Source organism: Struthio camelus, chromosome 12 (genome assembly GCF_040807025.1).
Source record: "Struthio camelus isolate bStrCam1 chromosome 12, bStrCam1.hap1, whole genome shotgun sequence".
NCBI classification, from domain to species: domain Eukaryota; kingdom Metazoa; phylum Chordata; class Aves; order Struthioniformes; family Struthionidae; genus Struthio; species Struthio camelus.
The window spans coordinates 15,536,206-15,554,875 of NC_090953.1; the positions used below are offsets into that span (position 1 = coordinate 15,536,206).

An 18,670-nucleotide genomic window follows, 5' to 3' on the forward strand; every position below is an offset into this window, starting at 1 on the left:
AGACGTTTGATATCTCTGAATACCTCCAACACTTCTGCACCTTTGATACCTTTTAGTTTGATACCAAAACCAGAAGGGTTCTGTTTTCATTATAATTTTCTATAGATACTGCCTATTATGGTCTGTACTCAAGGTATTTTCTTTCATAGACATTTACGTAAACATGCAGATCTATGTAGATACATAAAAATTTATGCTTTGTGCCCAAGCAAGTCTTTGGGCATTTCAGAGTTGATTCTCTGCACTATCCTTCACCAAACTCTTCCAGAGAAGATATACCTGAAGTTTCTAGGATTTGTTTTAGACATGAAAAAGCAAAGCATGAAAGCATAATTATCTTTTTAAAAAAATACTCATTTCGAAAACAACTTGATGAAATCAGCTCAGCTTAGAAAAAGGAAGAAAATCATGCCTACCTCTCCCGTATTTAATATATAAAGGTGCAAAGCCCCTTGTTCGATCATTTTAAGAATAAAAAAAAGAGGAAAGAGTAATAAACTCAAATGAAACAGCAAACTTCTGCTTTGCCTAAGAGTTTCCTGCCCCCAGCTTGCAATGAATTTACATGAATATAATGAAAATTATATCTATAGTCAGTGATGAAGAATGCTCATAAAATGAGCGTGTCAAACACACGCTGAATTTTGAAGTTCTGAAGTTTTAAAATGCTGTACATACAAAACATATCAAGTAGAACTTTCATGTTTTCTGCCAAATAGGCTACTGCAAGTTGATGGGTATCCTGTGGTTGGAACAGAACTTGATCAAGAAGCTAGACATAATATTTTAGCCTGCAATACATCAGGCAAGAATCCATTACCGTAACAGGCTCCTCTGCCTTAAGATCCATGAATTTATGAATCTTTCACTTTTTAAAGGGACTTTTTTTTAACTGCATGATCAGGAAGTCATCTTCACGTGGTATTGCCCTCTATCCAATTCCTGCATCTGAAGTTCGGCCCATCTCTCTCTATGTAGAACTGTTGAGAATTTTTCTGCTACAGAAGCTATTTCATTGCATTTTTCTTCTTCTAAGGATACATTCAAATTTCAAGTATGTAACCACAGGTATTGTTATGCAAGTTCTGAAACTACTTGAATACATGATTTTTTTTTGAACCTTCAAAACAGTACGGCCTATACAAAAATAAACTGAACATTTTGCACAGTTATAGTTCTGCATGATTTACTTTTCTGCTGTTATAGGGCAATGATATTAGTATATGGTCACAATGGCTCACTGATCATGCTTGCAGTTATGAAATAAATTACATTTATGGATGAATTTGTATATGATGTTTTATTACTATCCATCCTGACTTTTCAGATGATTTTCAAAGGAAAGGTATGGTTTTGAACAGGCAGCTGTGCTAGTTCAGTCCAGTTCTTCCTCATCTGGGCTTCAACAGACTAATGTGACTTACTCCAGTACTTTGCCTAAAAGTTTTGATGCCAGGCATATAAGCTAGGTAAACTGGTTGTACAATCTTTTGAATCCACACAATCTCTGAATGCCAGCGCTGTGTCATAACTTAGGAACAAGAAGCTGAATTCAAGTGGCAGCACTAAGTGTTTCAGTAACAAATTCACAAGTATTCTGACCACATAACATTGTCCCCCACTTTAAAGACTCCTGGAGTGAAGACTGAGGTTTGAAAGAATTAGAGATATCTGCATATTAAGTAGCCAATGATGTAGAGTAGCATGAATGGGCTTGGTAGTAGTATGAATGGGCTTGGTATGCGATTCAGTAAAGGACTACACAAATGTTAATAAAGAAAGACTGAATCATTAAAGCAATGCTGATGTGAATTAACAGCCTTTTTAATTGTTACTAACTGACACAAGAGCTAATCTGAGGCTATTTTTAAACACAAAAGAGTCTTTCAGCAAGTACCCCCAGTGATCAGGAATAGTACAGCAAAGATGGTAACCGTCTAGCCTTATCCTCTGCTCAGGTACAAGATGGCTTCGTTTCAGTTTTGTGCCTCACGTATGTAAGGAAATATCAAAAGCTACTCTTCTGATTTGGCTGTGTTCCCATCGCTTTTCACAGGCGTAATTCTATGCAGAACATCCAGAAAGGTCAGCAGACTCGAGAGCTAACACTGTTCATTCTGCTACCCAGTGTATCCTCAATGCTGAAGTGCTCATTCCTAAAGTAATTGTTGAGATCCGCAAGGCTCAGATACAATTTTAATTTGCAAATTCAAAAAAAATTGTGCGAACTCAAAGATGGGTTTGAATGACCTAAAGCATCTAAGGTAGTATAACTCTCATCCCAGTAAAACGACTTTCGTGTCCATCAACATTTTAGTCATCTCTATACCATCCCCATGCCATTCATCTAGTTAATGTCTAGAATCCCTTCATTTCCTGTTCCATCTCTGTCTTCCAACAGGCATTTTTGGTAATTGTAGAAGCTGTGATGACATAACAAGCATAAAAGAGACGTAGAAGGAAAGGTATGCTAAAAGTTGGGTTTAGATAGGTATTTTGAGGCTTACTTACACACAACCTTTTTTCTCACCTAGTACAGGGTCAAGATTTGACCTGAAAGAATCTGTATTACCAGTCTAGACAGGGCTTAGACTACAATATGAACACACTACATTTGTTAGGTAACACATACTGACAAATATCCATATTCTGTTTAGTTTTTTATTTAAACATTCGTTAGTTGCATGTCGTAAAAACAAACATATCGACTGGCTCGCAGGACAAGTGAACTATTCCCTGAGAGATGTTAATGTGAAGAGATTACTTTATTCTGCCCTAAGCCAAAAGTCTAAGGGCATCATTGAAAAGTCAAGATAACTCCTGTATTGCTAAGGCAACAGTTTTTTTGAAGGATTGTATATATAGTTGGGTAGGCAAGTAACGGTGTTGAGGATGAGAGGGTGGAAAAAGATGACAGTGGTTGTCTTACTACATTTCTGTTTTCAGATGGCTAGAAAACATCTTTTGAAATGCAGCTGAATATTTTCCCATCACACAAAACATATCTTTGATTCCAGTATTACTTTACATTCAATGTTTTGTTTACATGCTTTTGTGATATTCCTAAATAAATGTAACAGATTTATCCGGTTTCAGTATTTGAAAACTGAAACTCCTCCAAACTAAAGAATGTAAGTGGCAGGGCTTTTCCTATTGCTTAATTTCAGTGTCATTTATCAGCAAAATCCATGCAAAAACAAAACACCATTAAAAGCTAATATCACCACTCTTTCATATACTTACTGCTTGGTAAGTCTGGGAACAAAGAGCTGACTGCTTCCATGTTTCGCCACTTGTTGTGTACAGATTCTGATTTCCGTGGACTAAAAGAATATTAAACAAATAAAAGTGAACATACTTACAAAAGTTTCATCTGTTTTAAGGCAATGACTGACTGCTATCAGTTACTAACAACCATAGTTTAGTCTCTTCTCCAAAGTGACATGTATGCTTTCACCCTTGAAATTCACCTCACTATTGAAATAGGCACACATACACAACTCCTGAACAGTACTGTCCCTACGCAGGAACTTTAGCATCTGGCCCAAAGTTTCCTATAGCTCACTTTCATATTGTATTACAGAAACAGAATCATATGCAATGAATTAAAGTAAAATATCATTTTTGCAAAGTACTTGTGCTAGTTTGGTAATAAATCTTTTTAAAAAATACTGCAGCACTTGCAACTTCAACAATGGCTACAATTTAGGGGACTCATTCAGGAACCAGACTCTTGAAGACAAAGAAAGAACATGGAAAGAGGGAAAGGAAGTGGAAAACCTCCCCAAACCCTTGTACTATTTTAAATCAATACATTTGTTTTAAATACTATGCCATAGCGACCCTGAAAAAAAATATATAAGTTGTCATTTTAAAATAATACATTTCACCTGTCAAATTCACTATAACCAACAGTAAGTCGTAATATTTTAAAAGCTAAGATTCTAAACAGCTCTGAAAGCTTTCAGCTTGAGAGCTTTAAGGAATGTTACAGATACAAATCTCAAAATGCAGCAGGAGAAAACTAATTTTTTGAAGATCTCCTCCTCCTAGCTTCTTCCTGTTTTTTCATGAACATACTGATAAGGAATAAGGTAAGTTAGCAAAAAAGGCCTGGACTATGAAATAAAAATGTAACATAAATGCATACTGATGCTCTTGCCAACAAGGATCCCTTAACGATATTCTGTCCCACATTTATAACCTGATTATTTTACTGCAATTTCCCTTTATATTTAAAGACCTTGTCAAGATGTAAAAAACAACAGATTTACAAACTTTTTTTTTTAAATGAACAACAGTATTTAAACTCAACTCCTGGTGTTCCTAGGGTTATGTTTTTCATATGCTATTCTTTTCTGGATAATAAACAGGTTTTCGTGAAAATATTTAATCCTGTAAAAAATATTTGTTTCAGGGTTTTTGGGGGGGGGGGTGGGGGGGTGGTATGTTTTTGTTTAAGGTAGATTAGTAACCTGATAATGTGTGGTCAAAGCATGCCATTTACTGTTCACTGCTTTCCCATTCCACAGATTTCATTCATCAAGTCAAGTAGCTAATAGTTCACAGAAAAACAATAGCCTGAAACTTGCTGATCCAAATCACTAGCTTAAAACTTATAAGAGCTAGTCAAGAGTTTTCCAATCAAATGTTTTTCACTGGGGAGTGCTGATCTGTCAGTCCTATGCTTTAAGCAGAAACATTTTGACAAGGACAGATTTTTGGCTCAAAATGAGACCATCAGACTCATTCCAGAATGTCCAGACTATGAAGCAACTTAATGCATTTTTCCAGTTCTGATTCTCCATTTTTTAATATTTATATATATAGGTATATATAATTATATATATATTTTTCCAGAAGAAAATTTCAATCTCCTGTACTAGTGAAATGATAAGATATGCCAGAAAACAGGGATTTAAACTATTATTCCATTCCTCTGGTCTAGGCCATAGTCAACTGACAATACGGTAAGTCTCCCTATAGCCCAATGTATTATATGCAAAGTAGACCAGCATTAATAAAAGAAGAATCCCAAAATTACTATAAACTAGTAGTTAGGACACTGGGTTAGATTGCAGGGAATGAACATGCAAGTCCACTCTAACATCAAAGTGGCCAGGGATTTGAGTACCAGCCAAAAATATATTCACTGTCCTAGTCACTGGACAACCTGTTCAGATGTTCTTCTCTCTCCTGTTTTCATTTAAAAGTTTAAAAGCTTCAAGCTTCCTGGGTTTGTGCCAGTGTGACAACAGAAAGTAAACCTTCACAGGACTGAGAAACTCACACAGCTTTGCTGAGAGATAAACTACTGGGCAGAGATCAGAATGCATTTATCTTTCATGTTAGCAACCAAAGCAGCAAGAGTTATTTGTACTGCAATAATACTCAGGAGGCCAGTAATGGACCAGGACTCTTAGTAGTTGTAAAATCACAGACTAAACAGCCATTGCCCCCTAAATCTTGTAAATTAAGTAATCTACCCTGCTTTTACAGTGAGGAAATTACATACCTAGACTGTTCCAAAGTCGTGACACTGACTTCTAATTTCTCCAGCTCATCGCTAGATCTCCTCTCACCTTTCCCCACACTGGAAGGAGAGGGCTGTAAGCACCCTTGTTGGGGCAGGAAAACATTCTTCTCCATTCTCTGTCCCACTAACTTCTTCCACAAAGGGTATAGCAAATTGTAATTCAATACTTAGCTTTTCCCTTGAGCTCGCAGCAGTTTCACCCAAACCAACTACCCAGCAAATTAATATGGCTACATACTTCTACTTTTAGATGGCAAAGTGGACAAAACAGCACTTGCTTCATTTCTTTGAACCTTTAATTCGGCAGAAGTGCATTATATGGCATTCGTTATTATAATGAACAAAACTAACTCCAACCCTGAACACAGTACAGAGTAAGGAACGAATAAGGACAAGACATACAGAAAGATCTAAAGAAAGGATGAATGTAGATTGTGAGAAATCATTCTCAGGCCTCAATTATTTGCACAAGAGGAGAAACAAAGGTTGAATTCCAAAATTGTGGAGAACAGGCCAAATCCTATCAATGATACACTTATTCCTAGGGGAAAAAAAAGGAAAAGGGAACTTCATATGAAAAGGGCTTTTATCCCCAGCTGTAAAGAGGGAGATACCTTTGTTTACATGTAACTGTTTTATAAATTAGGTCACTAAGTAGATGGGCTGGTTGTTATGAACTACTGCAGCTTCTGATTCAACAGAATTTTGCCTCTGCAGCAGCACAGCATCTGTCTCACTGCATCCTGCACAACAGCCTGTGCAAGATCTTTGTACAACTTCGTGCAGCTGTGACTGATTAACATTTAGAATGAATCAATGGTGATCTTAAATTAAGACAACAAAAATAATTTCAATTAGCAAAACTATGCCTTCAATACACAAAGAACTATCTCATGGAAGTACAACATGCCTTTTTCTTTCCTAAACTAACTAGGAGGCTTCAAATTGCTTCTTTATAAGAATACTCATGTCTGAAGACAACTGAAGTTCATTCCCTTGGAATTCATGTTCGAGATGGCATCTTAGAAACATACTTTGGTATAAGAGCGTATGCTGAACATGGACCAACAGGCGACATGAATAGCAACAAAAATAATTGAGAAATACCTGTTTGCTCTGCAGGATTCTGCGTTATCTCCTGAGATATCCTGAACTCCTAGAGCTTTGTGGAAGATGCATAGCCTTTTGCACCACCAGAATTAGTATCTTCTGTACCCCTTCTTACCTCTAAGCCATAGCATCAACAACACTGAGTTAATTGTCCCTAAAATACTAAACTAGAGACCAATGTAGGTTTGCTGAACAACAACGGTCTATGAATAATATCCATTGCCTGATTAGTATGCTCTATTCGGCTTGGTCAATTAATGTTGAATACACTAATTTTTTCTTAACGCTGAGAAAGCATTCAGTCAATAAATATATTTTAAGTAATGTAAGCATTATTTGGGATGGTTCTCACAATATAGGGGCCAATGAGGCATTCATTCTCAGTAGCTGCCATTACTATTGGGCTTTTTGTACTTCAGATATCAGAATTAGGATAGATTGTTCTTGTCTCTCATGTTTCATTTATCTGCGGAGCCTGGGGTTTGCATGGTAAAGGAAGTATATTGCTTACAGCAACCGGAAGCTAAAACAGCACAAACATGCTCTGCCCATCTCAGAATGTGCCTGAACAGAGACTGGTATTCTACTTACTTTCAACAGTGAGAAAACCGATTTTTGGAAAGAGAGCGTGAAGCTGGATAATTCAAATTCTAGTTCTGCTGAAAAAGTGTATTGCATCTATTGACTCATGTGCTAAATAGAAAAACAGAAGAGTACTTACTTTTTTGCTAAGTCTCCTTTCATGGAAAGGATGTCCTATAAGAAAACTCTAGAAAAAGAGCATAGACTCTATTGCATAGGCCCATATTTAAGAATAAGTATTTTTTTCATATTTTCCATTTTTTACCACTATGGAGGAGGAAAAGACTCATAAGGAAATGGTTCTTACCTTTCCATTTCACTTGTTACTTCCAAAGGCATGTTAATTATCCTGTTGATCAAAGCTATTCTGCTTAATAAAAACACAGTTTCTGATCGCTGTGTTCCATAAATATTATTCTCTGGTCCATCCTTTTTTCCAGTTTGTCCTTCAGTTGCAGAAAGGTACTTGTTTGACAAATCAAGCACTCTTTTTGAAAACAAGTTGATTACTGTGTGCTCCTCTAGCACACCACTACCAGTACAATTCCATCCTGGCAGCATTAAGGATATGTGATTTTCATTTGACACAAGTCCAAAAGAGACTGGACACTGGAGCTTCAAGATATCTAAGTAGCTAATACAAAGATTGTCTATTTCCTTATCTACACCCCACGGTAAGAGACATGACAAAAGCAGTTTAGCTGTATCTGTGGTGATGTTCACATCAACGTTTCCTGGTGAATGTGCTCTATTTTTTCTCGAACTCTTCACTTTTTTCTGTCTTTTCATGCCACCACTTTCTTCCAAAGGCCTAACTACGTTATCTCTATGGACCTGGTTTGAACAAACAGTATCTACTTGCCCATCCACCAGACATATGGAGCCAGCAGTTTTGTTTCTTTTTAATGTCAATGCCTTTTTTTCAGCAGTACTTTTGGCTCTTTGTAGGGTGTCATAGTCGTGGAATGAATTTGATGGCTTTAGTCCACTGAGTTGAGATGACAGCAGAAGTTCGGCAAGCCTTCCCGGATCAAATAAGAGAATATGAAAATTTGCATTGTTCCATTTTGTCTTAACCGGTAAAACGGTAAAGGACTGTTGGATGTGGCCAGTATCAGTTAGCTGAAAGAAAACATCACATATTAAGTGTCCAGATATAAACTCATAGTATTTTCTACTTTTCTAGATACCAGCATAGAGTTGCATAGGAAGAAGGCCAACTCCATTAATTCCATTAACTTCAACTCAATTATCTTTATTCATTTCTCAGATAGTAAGGAAAAAGGTTTTTGGTCTTAACGTCATATAAAGGCAGATAATTACACATTTAAATATTATAATCCAGCTATAGTTGCTTACATCTTTGACAAAACTCTAGGCCAATAATTTCATTTCAAACTGAAGGGGTCTTAGGAAAGCTTTGAAGAACTCAGCTGTTTTCGAAAACACAGCTGGGACACAAAACCTCCAATGATGCAAAATTCTTGCAAACCTTGAGAATCTATATGCCTTGCAGCAGCAATTTGAAATACGTTTAAGATAAGGACTATGCCTTTTGCCTCAAAAAGCGCATAATTATTTTAAAGTTACTGACTTACAAATTAAGTCACCTATGCTTTGTCAGTATCAATAGAGAACTAATGTAATTAGATCTTTAGTTATAGAGTTATGTTGCTTAGATGAAAAGAGCCAAGAAAAACAACAAATCTACTACAATCATTGTGACCATCTGACTCCAGTCTGTGCCACTGCATCTGCAACCCGGATCTTTCCAAAATTCCCCTTACTACTTCACCCATTTTAAAGTCCATTTAAGGCAATAGATTTGCATAGCACCATTTCAGTTCCACATACTGAAGTGATAATTGTGCTGGAATAAATACAAATGTCCACCATTACCGTTATTAATGAATACCCAAAGAAAGTTGTTTACAAATTGTCACAGAATCAGGCAGGACTGCAAATCTGAGAACAGCTACAGTTCTTCACAACTTTAGACTGATATATTGAAGCAAGATAATAGTAACCTTACCATGATGAACTACAATACAGTGTCGGTAGTTGCAAATCATAGGGGTAAAGTTCAAAATCATGTTTTTTTACCCAGTTTTACTCTTGCTTCATTCTTTAAACGATCAACCATCATTAAGAACAAAAGCATGTACCTTTTAAGGTTAGAACTCATTTTGATTTTAATCAACATCCCAAGCACAGAACAAAGCTGAGGAGGGAGTCTGTTTGGACATCTTGAAAATCAAATTTTTTTTTTTTTTAAACAGATATCACAGATCTTACCCTTACAAATGCTTGTCATGAGAATTTGAGAATTTTACCTAAGTACACAGAAAGAATACAATATTTGAGAAGATTAAGACAGACAGAACTATAGTCTCTACTACAACATAAATTCTATAGAGTAGTCATTCTCTAAGTAGAACTAGTAGAAAGAAGGAAAGAGCAAGAATACCAGAATGAATAAAAATATCCATATAAAACTATCTGAATAAATGCAGGACGCATGCAAGTGGGAACAAGATCCTAACGATGAACAAATTGTAAAGATAGGGAAATTCCAAAGTCTATCTCATAGCCTTCAGGACAGTTCCATATATGGAAACCACCACATATCCCTTTTACCCCCATTTCCAAGTTAGCATGAATTTTTCAGGAGACAAACTTTGTTTCGGCCTTTTGCACCAGCTAATTCTGAGACTCTAAGTGGAGGACACACACAGCATGCTCCCTCAGATCCTGTATTCCAGTCAGGATCCTCTTTGGTACTCCATTTCCTACAAGTCTGTGAGTTTAGAAGAAAAACATTACAAAATCCTGCTGCCCTTCTCCCCATATAATGCTCGGTGCCTGTATATCCCCAGCAGCACAGACTTCAGTAGGCTTAGGAAAGCTAAAAGATCTTATTACTATGAGCTCAGTAAAATATCAACCTCTTTTGCTGCTTCCTTTTTTTATGGTAAAAAAAATTGAACCTACCTACCACCTAATGAAGAGGTTGCAATAATAATGCTACCAGTAATAAAATTATGACTACTCTAATACTAAAAGGATTATTTTCATTTTTCCATATAGCCTCATTTCCTCCTCATGTTTAACTTTTAGATGAATTTTAAATTATAAAATAAAAAGAAGTTTTGAAATAACCACTTTAAAGGAAAAATTGAAGTATTTTATAAATGCTAACCCTGGGAATCATGAATTTTTCAATTTTTTGTTTTACTATAGGAAATATTAGACAGAATCACAGAAATCACAGAACACTTTACTAGAAGGAACCCTTGGAGGTCACCTCACACCTCCTGCTTGACATGTTCATGTCACCTATGTTTTTATGACACTGTTGGTATGAAAAAACATGAAAAACATACAATTCTAGATGGAACAAGTATCTTATTACTTCTGCACGCAACTAAAGATGTATCAGAAACTGAACTAAACGAAAGCAAGTTTAAGAATACTGATACATTTCCATTGCAAAGGCAAAAGCAACCTAAATGAGCTTGCAGAAGAGCAGCTACCTTCTTTCACTGGAACAATCACATCTCACTGCTAAGGAGCACCCCATGAAGGTACTATGGGAATCATCCAACAGTAATATGAAGTTATGAGATGGCAACACAACATCTTATGCCAGAATCCTGCTGTATCCTTTAAAGAGGTGCATCTTTTACTTTCAGGGGAACAGCAGACGTGAGGCAGATATTCCTCTTGGATGCTTATGCCCTTATAGGAATCGTGCGCTTTTATTGTCCTGTACCAGTCCACGCTCTCAGCACTCTGTTCGTTCTAGCCGTCTCACCTTTACAGGCAAGAATATGTTAGCAGGAAAATAGCATCAAGAAGTAAATTTTCAGCCCAGTGGTGCTTCTGCAATAGGGTAACAGTGACAACTTCCACGTTGTGGAATTATGGACATTCCTAGATCATTTCTAGTTTTAATTTTTCTTTGTGATAATTTTACTAGAAATATTTCACTAATATGAAGTGGGAACTGCTTCTACTGAACAAGAGCTGACCTTTAAGAGAAGCCATCAGCAAATATTGGTAAACAGGGTAACAGCTGGATTTAACCTGAATGCAGTCTTGCTTAATTCATCTTTCTCAAGACCACTCCTTATCTAACTCCTTTTATATTAGAAACATTGATTTTATAGGATTAACTATAAACTGTTAATATTGTAGTCACAAACAACATAACACTGAAAAAATTTTGCCCTTCCATAGATTAGAAGTTATTTGGTCTATTTAATTTGGTGCAATTACATAATCTGGTCTTATATTATTTCCTGCCAGATGAGGATGCCCTCTAAATACATAATCTTATTTAAAGATCTCCATAAAGAGGCGTAAGTAAGAGATTATAACTGCTTGTTCAGGTTTTCAATCCCTTTCCATTTTCTTTTTTTTTTTTAATAATATATTGCAGTTAAGCAGTAGGCTTATTTTAATCTTCAATTATGCTGTTTCCTAACACATAGGAAAAAGCCCATGGAACGCAGATACCAGAATTCACAAGCTAGCTTTAACATGAATAGAACCTATTGTTATCATTTGGCCCACCATTTTCATTTTCTCTCTTCAACACATTTTTATTTGGTTGATTAACATTTAGTAAACCCTTAGGAAAATCACCATCCAAACAAAGGAAAATACTGTGACAATATCAATCTGTTGATGCATCTGGTGATACTATTGTGCATTAAGTCACAATAAATGTTTACTGGTGAGACGAAAGCTTATTGACATTGATCCTAAAAGCAGCTACCAAGCTATCTTCGCTCTCTGCCGTAGGCATTTCATTCCAATGAAAGAAGGTAGACATCTAAACCTTTACACATAAAACACCATTTAGGAAATATGGATAAGCTATTCTGTGTAACAGAAGATGACAGAAAAGGAAGGAAACCCATAAAATTAACCATGAAATAGAGCGCTGAGAACAGTGTTTGATGATGGATATTGAGACGTGGCCTACTTATTTACATTCTGAACAGTGTTTCCCCAGAAGTTCCAGAACTATTTTACAAAAATACATCTCACTATATACAGATAATTGTTATATTCAATTTCCTGATAGAGAAATGGACGTATGAAGAGTTTGCTAACTCACTCCCAAAAAACAAGGCTAATCACAGTAGCACCAATGCAAGACCTGTCTCAACCACATGACCCAACTCTGAGGCCTTTTGCCAACCCACTGGCTTCAGTAATAGCAAGATTCCACTTTCCACCTTTTCTGACCATTTTTGCTCAGCTCAGTCTCAGCTATCATGGGATTATCATGGACAGTACTGAACATATCTACATATCATCAAATCATTCAAACCTTTACATTACTCCAGTAACTTTCAAATTACACATGTCAAAAGTGAATTAATTACAATATGCACAAATGCTTCCTTCAATTCTGTAAGTTGAATGACCATACTATAATGTATTCAGCACAACCTACAGATTTTGATAATCACCATTTCAGAACATAATAGAGAGGCACTTTCTTTTCCTAACTTACCATTCTATGTCTTCAATGCTATTGCTGATAGACAACAGACTTTAATTTCCAATTGATACACCTCCCCTGATCAGCAGTGTTCCAACTACTTCTATTATTTAGCTGAGCAATCAAGAGGAATCTTTATTTGTTTATTTTAACATATCTTTTGGAAGCTATTATGAAATCAAATAGCAAAGTGTATGACTGTTCATAATCAGGAATTTCCATCCTGATCCTCCTTTATAGCTTCACTTGTTCACTGGTTTAGTAATTTTAACCAGATTTTGGAAAGTAGATCTTTGTGCTCTTGTCATTGTACAAGCATGTGAATCTGAACTGTCAATACAGGTTAAAGACCCAATGTACTGCAGTTGTAAAAGCAAGCTGAATGTGCTACTTCACTCTTGTGTATCACAAGCGGTAAGTGTAACAAGGAACCACTCTGAAGGATGCCTATGGTAGGCAAGAAAGCTTAACTCTGGTAATAAGAAAAGACATATTTTTATAATAAAATACAAACATTGCCACGCTCAGAGCTAGAAACAGATTACAAGATCACTATACATATTTCAATGAAATTAACATGCATTTGCTTCAAACTTCTCATATGCCATTTCTGCAGTCTGACCGTTAATTACGCAACAAAGACAACAAATTTTATAAAACATTTATGTTTGAATTATTTACTTGTCAGTGCCTTTGCGGCAATCAACAACATCCATAGCAGCGTTTAAGTAAAAGCTGGAAAAACTTCAGTTATCGAAATGAATGAGGGAGGTGGGGCGGTAGAATTTGCCACCCAAAAGTTATTGAGGGCTAGGAGTTAGTTCTAAGTCTCAATCGTGCCAGTTACTGGGATGTCAGTGGAGGTTCAGCGCTCCTGGCTTTTCTCCAAATCAGGTCCCATTATTTCTCTGGCTCTAGGCTTATAAAATAAACATGACATCACACATGGCTCCTTGCAAAAATCTGTTATCCCTATCCCACCTCTCACATTTACTTCATGGAGCTGGAAGAATTGCTTCAACTGACGCAGCTACATGGCTACCTTATCTAGGGGTCTTACGTTTCCAAAGACGTTTCTATTCCCCATGATGCTTTGTCCTTGCTGGCAGGAAGTGATAAATATTTTCTGATTCAAAATATATGGAACAGCTCTGTAAATGGCTTTATCTGCATAGACCTTTCTCTTTTTAGCCTCTGTAACAAATATAGTAACATTACATATATTATACATAATGTGAGAAACACTTATGTTTTGGGGACATGTTTGCAGGATGTATATCTTGCACAAATTATTTTGCCAAATACAAAACTTGTAATTGTCTCATGAAATTGTCTCACAGAACAAATACATAAACAATGCACAAAATGGATGGCAAGTGGAAATTAAAGCATTACATTCATTTCTAAATCCTCTGAGCCCTGGCTTGCTGGAGATAGTAGTCAATAGTAGTTAAAAAAATAAAGATTGCCTCCTTGAAATGTGCTTGGTGGACAGCAGTTTGATGATTGGCAGTACAAATAGAAGACAAACGAAAAAGCCTTCAATCTGCAGCTGATGCACAGGAAGAACATGGGGAGCTGAGTTTACAATAGAGAAAACATTACCAAGCTAATGGCACAGGCAATCATTTGACCACCATGCATCTCTGATAGCAGCAGGGCATCCATTTTCAGTTAAGTGTTAGAGTACCTTTTTGCTTTCTCTGACCACTGCAGGGGTAAAACAACCTAGTGCGTGAAACCCACTGACTGGTAATAAATTACTATATTGGATACTTTTTGTTTTCTTTCAGCAATGACTTTACTGTGTATTCCTGCTATCATTACCAATTAAAGTGGAGATTGCGTTAGCAAGCCATATCTAACTGTATATCAGTCCCCATGCTCCAATTGCTTTGGCAAGTATCACAGGGTCAAGAGGCTCCTTTGACCTTTATCAGCTAAGTCTCCCTGACCACTCACTATTTGAGGCAATCTCAGCTGAACAGATGGACACTTTTGCAGACTCTATAAAGCTTAGAATATAAAGATAAATGAAATTGTGTTTTGGGCTTCCAACTGGTTTATGAGCATAAAATATTGCTGGCAAGTTCCACAGAAATCTCTGATTTCAAATAGCACATCTTAAATCTATCCCATGAATACAGCGCCTCTTCATCTACTGGTAAATTGTAGGATTTTTGTAGAAACTGAAAAAAATAAAAACTTGATATAATTTACATGGATAGTTATCACAAAGTCACTTTTGAATTTTAGAAAAACCTAAGCCACTTTAATCATTAAAAAATGAGCAGAAACACATAATCCAGCCTTTCACCATGACGCTCACAAAAAGTAGTGCAGCATACTGCACGTGGTCAAACAAATCATTCAGTGGAGGAATACTAAACCAGTTATATAACATAGCATTCGGAAAAGGCTCTGACCCTCATTCCAAATTTCTCTGATTTTAAGGTTGTTTTTTGGGGCGTGGGGGAAGCCCACACTCTTTAAATTACTGCACCAAGATTTTAGTCATACTACATTTAATAAAAAGCAAGCATCATATTCCCTGGGTGATGCTTTGAAAAAGTGGTAATAATTAGATATACACACGGTCATGCCATCATATTTACACACCTATAACTGAAAAACAATTTCTTATTGTTCAACAGTAACAGTGAATGGTCTTTTGTTTGGATTAAGTCGTATCAGTAGACCGCTAAAGTTCAAAACCTTAAGTAACTAACGTTACATAGGCTTGACTGAGCTTAGGGTTGAAAACATCTGAACAAATTGGATGAACCCATGAGATACAACTTTTTATATAATTTTTTAAGCCTGGTTCAGCATTCAGCAAAATAAGTCCTCAAAATGTAAAGTCCTGATCTGCATGTTTTTGCAGAAGGCCATGGATCTTTCATAGTGATACCATCCCAAGACTTTCTCTAGTCCTTCACTCTAACATCACCTCAATTCCATCAACCACTCACAGCAGTCTCGCTAACAATGAACTCACTGTCATTTGCAAATGCATAGCTCATTTTCTTGCCCAGTTGAAATGATAAACAATTCAGAATACAGGCAAAAAGGCATTTGGTTAACAAGCAAAGTTGCAAACAGTAGCGATACAATTGAAATAGCTCTTAAATACATATACCATCTCTAAAGGAATCTGCATAGGGAAAAAGGATGCAAGTTGTCAGCCATGGTCACATTAAGACCAGAAGCACCTCCTCATCCAATAGAGATTGCTATACAGACAAACCCCACATACACTCTCCCATATCTGCCTCTGCCTACCTCCTGGAGCTTCAGGATCCCCTGAATTTAGGGAGCACAGCTTCTAACAACAAAAGTGGCTATAGCCTCCCAAAGTTGGCACAGGCAGGAAAAGGTGGCAGGCCTACCCCCTCTAAGGCAATGCTGGCCTTATGCATAGAATGAGGATTATATAGAGTCAAGGTGTTCCTGCAGTGGAAGACATTTATATTGCTTAACTCCAGGTACTTCACTTAGTTTTCTTAATAGCCAAAGGAGAGACATAAGATCCTCTTAAGTGGGAGGAATACACTGGGTCCAAGTCTCTTTCTCTTAATCACTGGAGAGGTATTTTTCTTCATTAACTAAAGAGCATTCAGATTAATTCCAGGTAACTTTATGTACCTCTTGAGACAATCTCATGGGGCACACATGCCACAGGCTCTCTCTAGAGTCAGCAGCAGCAGACTAGCATACCCAGATGCTAGCTCAGATTTCGGATGGACTTAATTTTTGGTAACTAAGGCAGGAATAACCTGAGCCTCACCTATTGTTAGGCAGCAAGGGTAGTGCTTACAGTTTAGCAACTTTGATTACTCCCCGTTGTTCCTGTGTGTGGTTTACATCCATATACTGCAAGTAATCGTCCTACAGCCCTTTCACTATAAATTTTCTTCAGTTCAACAAGAGTTCTTTCTCTCAAGTCAATATTCTCTGTGTTTTTCTTTCTTCAGAGTGAGTAAACTGAAACAACTTTTCATGTTCATCCACCCTTTATAAATATCAGTACCCACATACAAAAAAACTAAGGGTTAAATGCCTGAAGTCAATAGTGGTGTCCCAGTTTGCTTTCCCAGGACCGTTCATGCCTGACCCAAGCCCTCATCATTTGTACAATGCAGACCCAAACAAAAATTCCAACTCATGATGGATTTTTCCACATAAGCTGGTTTAAAGAAAGCGCATTGAACTTGCTTTACATTTCTTTCATTACATTGTTCCTTATAACAACTCTGATCATATTACTGAAGATGCCTGGATCTGAACTGGAATTCACCTCCCACATAGAAACGCCTACAATATTGTTTTGACCTTGCATCAATGTTTGTCCATCAGTTTAACTGCAATGTAAGTAGAGGTAACCTCTTCCTTTGCAACACTAATTTCTCCCTTTTTCTTACCCAGTGGAGAAAACTAGCCCCTTCACAGCACTTTGACCAGTAATCACTTACTTTCGATAAGTCTGGGGCAGAATGAAAGTAATTAGGTCAAGGAGGAGTCTTCAAGCTAAAGCTGTGTGATTAAAGTATGTACAAAAACTACAAAGGACCAACCAACTGGATAAATCCACCTTTTTATCAAGAATGGAAGACCAATGGACAGGCCAGTTGCAGCCTAGATGAATCTACTGGGTCCAAGAAATTTATAATTGTTTAGGCAAAATTGGCAGCACACTTATTGTGCAATGCAGACTAATACAAAAACTAAAAGTCTCCCATCTTCTGTTTTGATGTTCATGCTAGCTCTCTCTCCATCGAAAACGTAGAACTTAACTTTTGATTGGATTATAAGTGCACATAAGCAAGTATTTCTGGAGTTATACCATAACACTACAGATATTAAAGAACATTCTTTATATTAATTTTCTATGTCAGATAACAAATCCACAATTTTTTCGCCTCAAAAATATTTGAATATATAACAGCATGAACTTTTGCTTTGCTCTAGAATTCAACCCATGTCTGGGCACACCCTATCTTAAAGGTGAACCTGAATACAATGCCTTTGACAAGGTCTCTTCTCTCTAATTATAGAGGGAGTACCAAAACAAACTGTGGATCCATTTATCTCAAACAAGACCTACCTGTCTTCTGTATTACCGAGAGCCTCTGCACCATGAAAATCTTAGAGGGAAAGGCAGTGTATAGGTGTTTTGATGTAAATACATCTATATAAAGTCTTCTTAATTTATATACTTAATATTCAAATATTATTTCTACTTCTTAATACACTAACTTACCTGGAATGTTAGTACATTGTTTAACCATAAAAGATTCATCTCTATATAGTACCCAGAGGTCAGTGACAACCAAAATAAATAGTAGGTAATTTTTCAACCACTTAGGAAAAGTTTCCAGCCTGATTCAGCACTTAGGAAGAAATGCCGTAAGCTGGAATCTCTCATATGTGTTTCCCAGATCAACAGTTGGACAAACACAACAGCAACCCACAGAGTACAGACCTGCCTCACGAATTTGGGAACTTTATACTCAACAACTTACAGGATGAATGAACATCCAATATCTCTGAGAATAATGCTGAACTATTAAGAGATACTGCCGTGACCTTTAAAGGGGGTTAAAAGCATGGAAACATTGCTTTGTGCTAAGAAGGTTTGGTGGATGTAAAAAGTAAGTTACCAAAACATGACTAGCTATTGACTCCAACTGAAACAACGTATTTGTCCTGGGCTGCTCCAGTTGTGCATTTCTTGCATTGGATTACAAGGATTCTACCTATACTACATAAAAACAAAAACTACTAGACCAAATCAAAACTATTAGAAATCAAGTGGCTTTCTCCTAAATAACAACAAGAAAAAAAGTGGGATTCCTTTTCAGTGTAAATCACTCCCAAATCAATTGATTTTTTAATATTAAAATACTGCTATCCTAGAAAATTGAACT

At 36.6% G+C, this 18,670-nt stretch overlaps 1 protein-coding gene across 1 annotated transcript in view; it reads right to left on the minus strand.

Annotated features, from left to right (window-relative positions):
• The window catches only part of WDR72 (WD repeat domain 72), a 126,308-nt gene that overhangs the window by 52,001 nt on the left and 55,637 nt on the right, over positions 1 to 18,670 (minus strand). The window contains exons 15-16 of the mRNA XM_068958834.1: positions 7,536 to 8,350; positions 3,244 to 3,323 (exon numbers count right to left, since the gene is read on the minus strand). Of these exons, the coding sequence (XP_068814935.1) occupies positions 3,244 to 3,323; positions 7,536 to 8,350 (895 nt within the window). The remainder of the gene's footprint in view (positions 1 to 3,243; positions 3,324 to 7,535; positions 8,351 to 18,670) is intronic.